The 14,711-nt window shown below is 33.0% G+C and overlaps 1 protein-coding gene across 2 annotated transcripts in view; it reads left to right on the top strand.

Moving 5' to 3' along the window:
- The window catches only part of LOC111049858 (homeobox protein araucan), a 194,130-nt gene that overhangs the window by 122,247 nt on the left and 57,172 nt on the right, over positions 1–14,711 (top strand). For both annotated transcript variants that reach the window (XM_039430069.1, XM_039430070.1), the window contains exon 3: positions 3,156–3,274. In XM_039430069.1, coding sequence (XP_039286003.1) covers positions 3,156–3,274 — 119 coding nt within the window. The remainder of the gene's footprint in view (positions 1–3,155; positions 3,275–14,711) is intronic.

Genomic DNA, 14,711 nt, shown 5'->3' with positions numbered 1-14,711 from the left:
GTGGTTGCACTCTGGCATGCAACAGTGCGACTCTGTGGTTGCAGTCAACATGCAACTGAGCGGCGTAGTAATTGCATGTCAGCCATTACACGCGAAATGCATCCTATTCACTTAAAAGTGTCAGCAATGTTCGAACGGGGAGCGTTCACGTTATCTATGAAGATTGCTGAAAGTTGTAAATCAATCTGAAGAAACACTTCATTCTTTCAGAATTTTTTGAATTAGTTTGAACTTTCAAAAGTTGAATTGCACAGTTGCAATAATTGAGTTATTTAGTCGATAGAAATTCCACCTCTATACACTGAATAAACTAGTTGAAATGATTGTGTTATCTGCTGGATACAACTTTCTCTATAGTTGAAAAGACTTGAAATGTTGTCAAAAATCCACTTTCTTTCTTTTTCATTATTTTTTTACAGGAGCAAATTAAAATAAAAACTTTTATAAAAATAAAATGCATTTTTGACAACATTTAAAGTCTCTTCAATTAGTCTCTTCTTTGTTTTTTTAAATGATTAATGTAATGGAGGCAGAATGGATCATTGATCTGATGCTCCAGATATTATTGTTTTCAATGAATAAATAAATGATTGAAGAGTTCCACAAGATCAGTCCACATAATTCCTCTATATAGTTGTTGAAGTTCAGAAACTTGGTATTAGCTTCAACTTTGAAATTAACAAGTGTATTGATTTAATACAGTTAAGTGTAGTTTTGATCAAAATTACTAATGTATACCTGGTAAAATTTGCCAACATTAGTAGATAAGATTGCCTAGGTATCCCATTGCCTATAGTGAGGTTCACACATTATAATGACAGTGTTTGATTAGCAATGGTATTGCTATCCTTGTCTGTCATTCAACAAAGCGGATAGTGCCATCTCTTTCTCGCTCTACTCTGTTCCCAGATCGTCTTAGAAAAATGTATAATTGATAATTAATTAACAAAATATTTCATCTTAGTTATTTCATTATGAGATTATTGAAAAATACAATTTCTTGCTTTAATAAAATAATATAGGGGAACCGAGGTTCGCTCATTATTTCTATTTATTGGTGAACAGAACACAATTCTCTAAAATGATCGTGTTTATATTTCACAGCTGGCTATACGTCAGCTTATGAATTTCGGGGATGCGATATTTAGATTTTCCTCAGAATTACTCGCTCACTTTTTACTATCCGCAGACGACGAAAGTCTCAGCTGTTTCAACCAAGGATGAATTATCCTTTTAATGTCGTTCGGCGAGTTTTCCCAAGGATGAGACCTAGTGCAATCGAATTTTTATATCATAAACCTACTATGTTCCAAATTTCGTGAAAATCGTTAGAGCCGCTTTTGAGATTCGTTGAACATAAATAACCAGATAACCAGATATAAAAATCTGGTGTGGTACACTCACACAACTTTCCTTGCTCATATTCGAAACTACGATCAGACTTTTGTATATGTGTATATATAATTGTTTTCAGAGTACTTTTTCCTTTGTGTAAATTGTGAAATTCAATGATTTTTTTAGTCGTCATTTTTTTAAAGTCGTCAAAACAGCTGTTCTACAGATGAAATATCTCGACTATGTGTTCTTTTTATGAACTGCTCTACCTACCTACCTACCTCATGCACGAGAAGGAGGTTACAAAGTCCATTTCTCAAGGATGGGGTGGACCCCTCATTAGTTTCCCAGAAAGGGAGACTCATGCCAGTAATAGAGCTGATAAATAACTATACAGAGTATGAATTTGTAAAAAATCGGTCAAGTTATTTTGAAAAAATTGTGAAAAACATGGTTTTTTAGTAATTATCCGCCATTTTTCTCAAGAATATTACGGAGCTCCTGCAATTTTCCAAGGAAAAAACTCATGTCATTTGATAGGACTTATGAATAGCTACCATGGCTTGAATTTGAAGAAAATCGTTAGAGCCGTTTTCGAGGGAAAACGTGAAAAACCTGGTTTTTGGTCATTATCCGCCATTTTTCTCAAGAATATTACGGAGCTCATGGAATTTTCCCAGAAATGAGACTCATGCCAGTTGATAGTGCTTATGAATATCTATCCATGGTATGAATTTGAAGTAAATCGTTGAAGCAGTTTTCGAGAAAACGGTGAAAAACATGGATTTTTAGTCATTATCCGCCATTTTTCTCAAGAATATTACGGAGCTCCTGAAATTTTCCCAGAAATGAAACTTATGCCAGTTGATAGGGCTTAAAAATAGCTATCCATGGTATAAATTTGAAGAAAATCGTTGGAGCCGTTTTCGAGAAAACCGTGAAAAACATGGTTTTTTAGTCATTTTCCGCCATTTTTCTCAAGAATATTACGGAGCTCCTGAAATTTTCCAGAAATGAGACTTATGCTAGTTGATAGGGCTTATAAATAGCTATCCATGATATAAATTTGAAGAAAATCGTTAGAGCCATTTTCGAGAAAAACGTGGTTTTTTAGTAATTATCCGCCATTTTTCCGCCATCTTGAATTGAATTTTATTGAATTTCTTATTGTCGGGTCCTCATGGTATAGGGACCTTAAGTTTAAAATTTCAAGTCGATCGGTTAATTAGGAATGGAGTTATCGTGTTCACAGACATACACACCACACACATACACACACACACACATACACACACACATACACACATACACACACACAGACCAATACCCAAAATCATGTTTTTGGACTCAGGGGACCTTGAAACGTATAGAAAACTTGAAATTGGGGTACCTTAATTTTTTTTGGAAAGCAATACTTTCCTTACCTATGGTAGTAGGGCAAGGAAAGTAAAATAATCAGATAATCAGGTATAGAAACATAAACAGATATACAGAAATATGCTTGCTTGATATAATAGGATTATGAATTATCAAAAAAATGAATAAATAATAATTTTATTTGCGCACGGCCAAGCCATACAAATATAAGTACTCTTTAAATCAAAAGACAATGTCGATGATAATATAATATTGTATTTATTTATCTCTTTTCTGTATAGGGCAACTTTTATAGAAATAAAAATAAAAATAAAAATCTAAGTACCCTTTTTTGAAATATTTAATCACAATCATGTGATTTCTTCTCTCTATTTCTATTGTATTCATGTTTGAACGATTCTAATGAAACTCAAACTAAACTTTTTGTATTTTTCCTTTTTCAGAGCAACCCCTATGGACTCAAAGATGGCGGAACCGGACCGGAAATGACAGCCTGGACAAGCGCAGGACTTCAACCCTCTTCCGGTTACTACCCTTATGACCCCACCCTCGCCGCCTATGGGTCAGTCAACTGCATACGATTATTCTGCACTTTACTGCATCCTATGCACTCTAACTGCATTCAATGCACTTTAAGTGCATTCAATGCACTGTGATGTATTCTAACTTCACTCTACTATACTCCGATGCATTTTAGCCACTCTGTGAAGATATATGCACTGCACTTTGAGTTTCAACCGCATAATAACCGAATTGTAACCATTACCACAGATTTAACAGTCTATGAGATTACCATGTGAGCTTTTGAGTTCGGAAGGAAACCCTTCAAAGCGAATATGAATTTCAATTGACCGCATCATGGTCAGTTGATATTGTTTAGTAATTTCTTGTACTAAATATTAATGTCAATTTTTGAAAACTAGTTGAACTGTTTAGTGTTTAACTGAATTTTAGATGCTCCTGACTTCATTTCACATTCATTTTTGTACGGAATATTGAGGTTAATTTTGAAAACTAGTTGAAGTGTTTAGTGTTAAACTGGATTGCAGATGCCCCTGACTTCATTTCACGTTCATTCATAAATTTTACACTAAAGCTGGGTTTACACCATAATTATTATTAACAAAATGTTAATAACTTAATCCTAATAGATTGAACGGAACTTGACAAACACATAAGTTCATCTGTACATGTGTATGATAAGTTATGTTCAATCCAATAGAATCTATAAGGATTTAGTTATAACATTTTGTTATTAACTTTGGTGTAAACGCAGCTTAAGAAGATTTAAGAAGATCAATGAATCAATGATTGATGTGTAAAGATGTAGAGATTTGCTTCAGCTGCAGTACTTTGATTCTAGGAGTTTCATAGAAGAAATACACAATTTCAACTTGCATATTCTGATATATTCATCGTGGATTTAGATAGATTTGTCTCAGGTTAGGTACTTCATGATACATGATTTTACAGATACATTCATGATGCTTTTTGATACACTGAAGTGATATATTCAAGTATGACGATGGTACTTGTATCGTAATGATACACTATAAATTATTTTGGGTTGATTCCCCATCAAATTGTCTTTTTTTTCTTTAGGGCTACTCTTAAATATTAATAAAAATTAGAAATTTAAGTTCTGTTTAAAATTGTTCAATCACGACATGATTCAGCTATATAATGCCATCCTTATTCTTCATGTACCGTCTCCATGGCGGAGGTTGGCTATCATGATGGTCATTTTTATTTTATTGACAGCTGCTCTAAATAGGTCATTGGATGTACACTGGAACCAATCCCTTAAGTTGCGCAACCAAGATATTTGTCTTCTGCCCACTGATCTCTTGCCAGTTATTTTCCCTTGCATAATGAGATGCAATATTTCATATTTCTTCCCCCTCATTATGTGACCTGGGTACTTTAATTTCCGTTCCTCAATTTCACCTATGAGATCTGGCCTTTTCTCCATTCTTCTGAGAACCTCTTCATTTGTTACAATATGGTCTGAATATAAGATTCTCAACATTCTGCGATAGGTCCAAAACTCAAAGGCTTGTATTCTCTTTTCACATAATTTATTCAAGGTCCATGCTTCCATGCCATATAACAGAATTGGAAACACGAAACACTTAAGGAGACGAATTCGTAGATCCATTGATATTTGAATAAAAACACAAATATGTTGTCAAATTGTACACAGTTTTATTTGGTACACAACCATGGTTTCATGACCACACCGGTCACATTTTCAAGTTGACTATTTTCAGTTGAAAAGTTGACCATTTGTATATCTCTTGATATAATGCCATTATCAAGTCACTATTTATATTTGATACACTACCTATATTTTGAAAAGTCAATTTGATACATGTATAGTATCCCAGCGCCTGTTGTGTATTTGATACACTGTACATATATGTATCAGGAGGGTACTTTTATTTGTTACATTCAAACGATATATCAATGTATCACGTTGACATTTGTATCATATTGGTAGAACTACACGTGATTTTGCAAAGTCGAAACCACTATATCACAACACAGCTAGGGGACTTCTATCAGTTCATCCATGACACATCTATGACATATTGATAGATGGGCATATTCCATGCTTTTGTTTCCTTGCTAAAAGCCTGAAATGGGGTAGAAATTCGAAATTCCATTTAGAAAACCGCACTAAAATGTCAACGAAGAATGCATTAGAGTGAATGAATTGAGGTTAGGGTTGGATTTAGAGACCTTTCATGGTAATGTGTTGAGGGGTCTATTTCTATTTTCGTGAATAATTGGAGTTTTGTATCAACCTTCAACTTTTTATATTGTTATTGTTGCAAAATAGCTGATTAAAAATTGATCATGATTAATTATTACAGGAGAATTAATCAGAGAGGCCATTTTTTTCGAAAAAAAAACTTCTCTGAATGAATATTTTCTTTTGTTTTGAGGAATTATTACTCTATTCCTCATTGATTGATACAATAAGTACATCATCAAAATGATAGGGAGAGAAAAATGAGGTAACCTTGTGCTATTCCTCTCCCAAATTTAGATAAGGTTACACATATTCCAAGATATCGTAGGTTGAGTCTTATAGCATAGAGAAACAGTAGCGTAAGTGGATATCCCATGGTATAGGGCGTTTATGTCGCAACTTTTACTGTTATCTCAAGCCGATTACTGTCGATTTTTAGTGTTTTGACCGGGTAAGAGTGTATGAACGGCACAATATGAGAGACTACCAGCGTCATAAAGCTTCACAGGAAAGAACTACGTGGACTATCAGCTTGAGATAACAGTAAAAGTTGCGACATAAACGGCCAATACCATGGGATATCTACTTATGCTATTGGTTTCTATGCTTATAGTTAGTTGTTCACTTCACAATCTCCTGAAATCAATCACGATGGAATTCAATCGCCTTTGAGCAACTGGGCCTTTCTTTATATGAGTATTGATGAAATCAACGTCTTATTCTTTAAATTATGGAGATATAAACATCTCTTCCCATACAATCAAATTATTATTATTGTGTTAGTTTAACCTACTATGTTCCAAATTTCGGGAAAATTGTTAGAGCCGTTTTCGAGATTTGTTGAAAATAAATAATCATGAATCAATATAAATAACGAAATAAAAAATACAGAAATTGCTTGCTTAATATGATAGTATGAGAAAAATAATTTGAATTTCAATTGAAATCAAGTAGGCTATTTCTAAAACCAAAAACAAATTTCGTAATAGAAATATGTGGAGATTCAACTTACCTTCTTGATATATTCTCAAGGAGAAAGTAGTCTACCAGGCTTGAATACAACGAGTTTTCCAGTGAGTCATTTTCTGATATCCTTGATTGATATAAGACTCCATGTAATCCTCGTATTACAGGCGATCTACAAAGGAGACAATAACCAAGTCAAATAACATCGGATTACTTCAATATATCAGTTAATATCTGGAATAATATCAGATATGAAAACAGCTATATATTTCTTTTAAAAGAATAATTTGACATTATGTTTCATTGAGATTCCTATTTGAAATGAAATATTACTCTATGAGGGTGTTTTCAATGAATCATAGAATTCTTATCTAGATCTCAATATTGATTTATCATTACAGGATCTAAGATTTTTATCTGGGAAATAATGATATGTTTTTAGATGAAACAGTACATTGGAATCTAAAGCATTCGATACTGTTGATCATACAGTCCTTTTGAATAAGTTGGCTATTCTTGGTTTCAGTCACAACTCGTTAGTTTGGTTCAAATCCTATCTATTAGGTAGGAAACAATGTGTATCTGTCGGTGACAAAAAGTCAACTTGAAAAAACGTTATGCATGGAGTACCACAAGGTTCAATTTTAGGCCCTCTCCTCTTCACTTTGTATGCTAATGACCTTTCTTCCATTATCAAGTTCTCCAGTTTCCATACTACTTATGTAGACGACCTTCAAATCTATTTAAGCTGTCCCATAACAAAAATTATTGGAACAGTTGGAATAATGAATCAGGATATCAATTTGATAGTTGAATGGACAAAGAAAAATGGCCTTAAGGTTAATCCCATCAAAACACAACCCTTTATAATTGGATATTCTCGTCTCATAAACAATATTGACCTTGAATCGATTCAAAAAATTAGTGTTGACGCATAACAAAAATTTTGAAAATAATTGTTTTTAAATAATTAAAATAATAGATTTAAAATACAAATTTTAACAACTAGTTTCAGTGATCCACATCATCTTCAGGTTTTTTTTTTAAAAAGATGGTGTTTATTACTGAAACTATTTGTTATAGTTTGTAGTTTAAAACTATAATTTTAATTAATTCAAAAAGGTACTATAATTGTATTTTATAAATAAATATAAGTAGCCCTGAGTTTATACATTTTAAGAAGTTTGAAATAGATAGATTCATTAGTAGGCTACAAGACAATTTACATATATAGGTAGTAAAAGTGATACTGTATTAATTTATATTGAAAAAGCTATTATCATCCTAAATAATATATGGTGATAAATCTCTTATCATGATTGATGATTCATCAAAGAATCATAGGTTCATCTCTTATTCACAATTTTTAACTGTTCTTCTACTGTTTACTAAGTAAAACTTATGAGGAAGTCTTGAAGATTTCTCCATCCAGTTTCCATAATTCATAGATTGGAAACACTTCATCTATCTGTTGTGATGTATGAAAACACGATCAATTTCCTAGCTTGATTCGAAGAATGAAAGTCAGTAAACAAAAACTTGTTGTTACTAATTAATTCTAATCCTCCAGGTATTTAATTTATTGAAACTGTTTTGAAAACCGGTTTAACACCAGTAACTATACAATAGATTATGATAACAGGGTATTCTTCCGAATTTCATTAAGGGCCGTTTGCACAGTCAAAGATTTAACTGAATTCAATCAGCTGGTGGCTTTAACTAAAAATGAAACACATTATAACAAACGAGACTTGATACGGATTTAATCCAGTTTAAAATTAAATTTAGTTTACTGTACAAACGGCTCTAAGAAGTCCTATTTTATTCGATCATATCCAATATTTTATCAGACATAAAACCTTATGTAAATGTGTAGATTAGTACATAGTACTAGTAATTCTGTGAACAGTAGACCTCACGCAGTATTCTCATCCACAAGTACCTGATTGAAACCACGGTATTTAGATGAAAAATAATATCGTCTTCTATAATACCGTGATTGAAACTATAGACCTTATGGAAATACAACAATAGACTGGCTTCTCCACACATCTGAGTAATCACTTGTCAGCTGATTTATGATGAATAATTCTATAATCTGATTTTCACTCTAATATGAAGGAGGCTCCTTTTCCCTTTTAAATTATCCTTGAAATGCAAAATTTCCAAAAACCTTGTATATACGTCGTCGCGCAATTAAAAAAGGAACATACCTGTCAAATTTCATGACAATCTATTACCGCGTTTTGCCGTAAAGCGCAACATATAAACATTTAAACATTCAAACATTAAGAGAAATGCCAAACCGTCGACTTGAATCTTAGACCTCACTTCGCTTGGTCAATTATAACCAAATATTGTAGCAAACATAGTATATCATTCTAAATCTAAACTGTATACTACTATTTCCTCTTTCGTTATAAATTTTCTATGCTTTTGTACTCCAGAGCGAAGCTCGGTCCCCCGATATTTAGAATAACATACAGAAAATAATTGATCATATTTCCAAAGGATTATAATGTAGCTGCATCTGATATAACTCACAGTCCATTCTTATCAAGGGCTTTATTTAAGAAATCTTGAAATTTTAATGACACCATAAAGAATTCAAACGATGACACAAATTTAACGGTTGAGACGACGCACTTCCTCTGGGCTCAACGGTCTGTTTTCATAAATTAATCAGAATTTAAATTGTTAATTGCAAATTTGTAATTGAGATTTGAACACCGTTATGGAGGTGCCCAGTCTAGCAATATGGCATTGACCTTATTCCTTTCCTTGACTGCTTCAGAAGGTAACGTTACGGAATTATGGTAATATTGAAGTAAGAGCGTTACAGTACTGAAACGTTACGATATTGATGTAGAGATGGAAACAGTTCAGACCCCAACTTGAGTTGAGTAATCAAGATAATGGTACAAGATAATTTTCAAGATAATGGTACATAGGCATCTTGTGATGACCTTGAAAATAAGAATATAAACATCTATTGAATAACCTGCATAAAAGCTAGAATATTACATCCTTAGTTCAGCAGTATAGATTCAAAGTAAAAAATAGTTTCATATTATTGAGAAAGGAAATAAGAAATGCCATACAATAGTGAATATGAATATCCTATACTATTAAATGAGCAATTTCTGTTTATATATTATATTTATAATTTATATGTTTGGATGTTTAGATGTTTAGATGTTTAGATGTTTGGATGTTTAGTGATGTTTATATGTTTGAATTCACCGGATCTCGAAAACTGCGCTAACGTTTCTCACGAAATTCAGAACTTAGTACGTTTATAATATAAAAATTCGATTGCACTAGGTCTTATCCCTGGGAAAACTAACTGAAGGACAATTATTATTCATCCTTGGAAAAACAGCTGATAATAATTATTTCGTCGTCTGTTGATGATGGAAGTGAGTGAGCGAGCTCATGTGTGTGCGCGACTGTGTCAAAATTATTACTCAGCTGTTGAACTTTTGTAATCATTCAATCAGGTACTTAGTGTCGGTTGCAAAAAAACCGGGTTATTTTCAATCCTGATTAATTCCAGTAGATCCATCTTTTTGAAATGGTCTTGTCTGATTTGGCTCACGTGAAATTAATCAGGATTAAAATTTAATCGGCTTTTGTGTAACCGGGCCTTTGTGAGGGAAATTTTTGCATTCCTCTGGGAATTAATCTCAATTTACAGTGATTAGATAGAACATTTCTGTATGAACATGAATGTTATTGTAATTTCTTCTTTCGTAATATATTTTTTATGCTTTTTTACTCCAGAGCGAAGCTCGGTCCCCGATATTCAACTGAAATCGGATTCAAAGATTCTCTATCACTGTATACAGAAACGTCGATTTGTTGAAACATTAGATAATGTTATAACAAGCAAATTATAAACGGGGTAAACCCATAAAGACTATATTTCAAGCAATAAACAATATTCCAGATTCAAAGACTCTCTACTACTATTATAACAAGCAAATTATAAACGGGGTAAACCATAAAGACTATATTTCAAGCAATAAACAATATTCCAGATTCAAAGACTCTCGACTACTGTTCACAGAAACCTCCATTCGACAAACCATAGAATATTATAGCAAGAAAATTATAAACGTAGCAAACCCATATAGATTTCAAGGGAATAAACAATATCTCAGATAAGAAATTAGCATAAATCTACCATGTAGACCCCTCCCACAACTAAACTCTCGAACCAACCCATTTCCCATCATGTTACACTAAACTTCCCAATTACTTTCCGTGACAAGTGCCTCTAAAATGTTACAGTCTTCATGTTCCCCAAATTTAACTTTCCGTTCAGTCCACTTTATCTTTAGTGTCCGCGAATTTAAATCGTCACTTACCACGAGAAGTTGGAAGTAATGTATTGTATATATTATATATATATATACGATGTGAAATATAGTGGTTAAACACATATATACTTCATCTACATATATATTTGAGTGGTGATAAACTGAATCGCTTTATAATAACTGATATTACATCGACTCCCGTTTTCCGTTAAAGATAACCCACAAGGAACGCCTCTACTTTATTTTTTCACAACAGGTGAATAAATTTGAAAAGTTTTGTAGTGGAAATTATGCAAAGTTGATACGGTCCTAGTTGGATACCGTGCTTTGTAGGATTCCTTTCTTTGATGACAGAGTGAGATGTATTAATTTACTGTTTTCTATTCATTCATTCATGCATTTTTATGATTTGATTGTATGGGAAGATACCTTGTTGTATTTTATAATTGAAAGAATAATACATTGATGTTGTCAATACCACTGTATTAGAATATTCTTCCAACCATCCTATTATATTAAGCGAGCAATTTTTGTATTTTTATATCTGGTTATTTATGTTCAACGGATCTCGAAAACGGCTCTAACAATTTTCACGAAATTTGGAACATAGTAGCATAGAGAAACGATAGCATAAGTAGATATCCCATGGTATAGGGCGTTTATGTCGCAACTTTTACTGTTAACCCAAGCCGATAGTTCACGTAGTTCTTTCCTATGCAACTGTGTGACGCTGGTAGTCTCTCAAATTGTGCCGTTCATACACTATCGCCCCAACAAAACAGTGAAAATTGACAATAATCGACAGTAATCGGCTTGAGATAACAGTAAAAGTTGCGACATAAATTCCCTATACCATGGGATATCTACTTACGCTATTGTTTCTCTATGATAGTAGGTTTATGATATAAAAATTCGATAGCACTATGTCTCATCCCTGGGAAAACTCGCTGAAGGAATTGAAAGGATAATAATTTATCTTTGGAAGAACAGATGTCTGTATAATTTCGTCGTCTGTCGATAACAGAAGATGCGTGTGCCTGTGTGGGAGATCAATTGTGTAATCATTCAATCAGCTTACCGTATCTCGGTAGATAAATATTATTTAGAAATATTATCAAAATAATCGATTTGTTGACATGACATGGTTTATCACTATATTAGAGTATATCATAATATTCAAAGTTAATCATTATTTTACGGCTTTAAGTGATTAGTGAGTATTATTTTGTTATTCAATTTGGTTTGTAAACAATCTAAATTAGAAATTTTCTGTTTTTGGATATTTTGACTCAAAATTGGACCTGAATTCAAGTGTATGAAACATAACCTAATTTTTGGACCATTTATAGTGTATAAATCAAAATTCGGGGAAGAAACAGTTTTGGGCTGTGCCTGTTTGCCCTTCCCCAATCATTTTGAAGAATTGTGCTCTGTATATCAATAAATAAATAAGGAGCGAAGCTCGGTGCCCCGATATTATTTTTTATACAAAAAAATCAACCTCAAATACAGCAGCGAAGAAAAATGAAAAACAAAAAATCGATGATAAAAAACCTAACCACGAAGAAGTAAGTTCGAAGCTTTTTGCTGATGACACAACAAGTATGACGAGCATGTATGGACAAACACATGTTCAACACACTTGTCCTGCCGTGAGTGACCACACTTATTGACCATTCTTGTAACATAAATTTGTCTGTAATAGGGGATATAAATAATTGACCGAGCGAAGTGAGGTCTAAGATTCAAGTTGACGGTTTGACATTTCTCTTAATGTTTAAATGTTTATATGTTTATATGTTGCGCATTTACGGCGAAACGCGGTAATAGATTTACATGAAATTTGACAGGTATGTTCCTTTTTTAATTGCGCGTCGACTTATTTACAAGGTTTTTGGAAATTTTGCGTTTCAAGGATAATATAAAAGGAAAAAGGAGCCTCCTCCATACGCCAATATTAGAGTAAAAATCAGACTATAGAATTATTCATCATAAATCAGCTGACAAGTGATTACACAGACGTGTGGAGAAGCCAGTCTATTGCTGTCAAAGACCTTAAAGATGCATAGACTCACATACAGCGCCAGTGTCGTACTTGGAATTGAAATCCGCCATTGAGGGGGCAACCCATAAGATTATTACATACCAATGCCACCAATGCTTTGTGATCTATTGTATTACAAATATATATAGATATAATACTCGTGCTAAAATACCCCATGGCGGCCTTCAATTTCAAGTAAGAGCTATCATTGGGAAGGCATAGGCATTGTGGGTCTATATCTCTTTAAGGTCTTTGATTGCTGTATTTCCATAAGGTCTATAGTTTTGCTCAGGTACTTGTGGATGAGAATACTGCGTGAGGTCTACTGTTCAAAGAACTACTAATTTATTTATGTATTTATTCAACAATGATAAAACATGATAAAACACATAGTGCCGGTTACACAACAGCCGGTTGAATTTTAACCGTGATCAATTTCACGAGAACCTATCAGAGAAGCCGTCTTTTCAATAACGCCTTCCCTGATTGGTTCTCGTGAAATTAATCACTATTAAAAATTAACCGGCTGTTGTGAAACCGGGCCATGATCATAGAATGATCAGATTTAAAAAAAAACAGGCTCATAGCCCTTACTATTCCATTCCCGAATTTTGATTGAAAAATTAGTACAAATTACAAGCTTTATCCACATTTTCAAACTCTACAAGGATTACCTGATAACAAAAATACGTGATCAGTCAATTTTCTCATCAGTTTCAACCAGTATCATTAGTTCCTGTTAGATTACATTAGCCACAATCAACTCAGAACAATGTTATTGCAGTTGTGTTGTACGGTTATTGTCGAGTAATTACTATTCTGTTCAAAAACATTATCGTTGTCATTAAGGTCAGCGCAAGCAAAAGACGGAATATTTTATGTAGATTTCGAATAATGCAAGTCGTTTGCTACTTCACTTGTACGGTAGTTGTGTTGTTTTCAATTCAATGCTAATTGATTTCGGCTCATCGTTGACCATGGTCAGAAACAATAACGATTCTTCTTTTCTTCTTCTTCTTCTTCTTCTTCTTCTTCTTCTTCTTCTTTTCTTCTTCTTCTTCTTCTTCTTCTTCTTCTTCTCTTCTTCTTCTTCTTCTTCTTCTTCTCTTCTTCTCTTCGTCTTCTTCTTCTTCTTCTTATTATTATTATTATTATTATATTATTATTCTTTTCGGCTTACCTGCTCGTATGTAATACGTTTTTTTATTGTAGAATAATAATTATGATGGTATTATTAAATTATTGTATTCATGGTGGTTTCAAGTTCATTTCATGAGAAATCTCATCAAAACTTTCCATGAATCATTAACTAATATTATTGAATCACTATTTTACTGAAATCCTTCTCAATTTTCTCATTGATGATGGATAAATCAGTTTGTTTCGATTTGAATGTAATACAGTACTTAAAATCCACTTTTGAAGGAGTATTGCAGAATATTAAATTAATAATAAATAATGTTTAATTTCCCAAAAACACTTGAACTACAACATCAATTACACAAAATATTAGATAAATTACAATTACATACAATAGTTAGTTACAATAAAAAATTCTTATAATGTGTCCTCCACTTGTTTAGTAGGTATTTTCTGTGTGGAAATTGACCTACTCCACTAAGGCATACCATGTTCTAGAGTAGGTTACTTGTATCAAACCTATTTTATGGCTAACAAATTTAATTTCATTCAATTCTTGAAACTTACGAAGACAAGAATATATACTGTAAAGTCTTGAAGGCTTTCAACACACAGTTTACAAGCAGTTTAATGCTCAGCAGTTTGTAAGTTTACAGAATTCCTTGCTCCGAGTACACCGGATTTTTGTTCCCTATAATAGCATTACAAGGTATTGATTCTGCAGCCTAGTGAGAGGCCTAGAAGGGGTATCTTGGGCTGGGGGGGGGTGCAA

The sequence above is a fragment of the Nilaparvata lugens genome, chromosome 6 (genome assembly GCF_014356525.2).
Source record: "Nilaparvata lugens isolate BPH chromosome 6, ASM1435652v1, whole genome shotgun sequence".
Classification (NCBI taxonomy): Eukaryota; Metazoa; Arthropoda; class Insecta; order Hemiptera; family Delphacidae; genus Nilaparvata; species Nilaparvata lugens.
The sequence above is the reverse complement of the archived record's forward strand: the minus strand, read 5'-3'. Positions and strand labels throughout refer to the sequence as shown.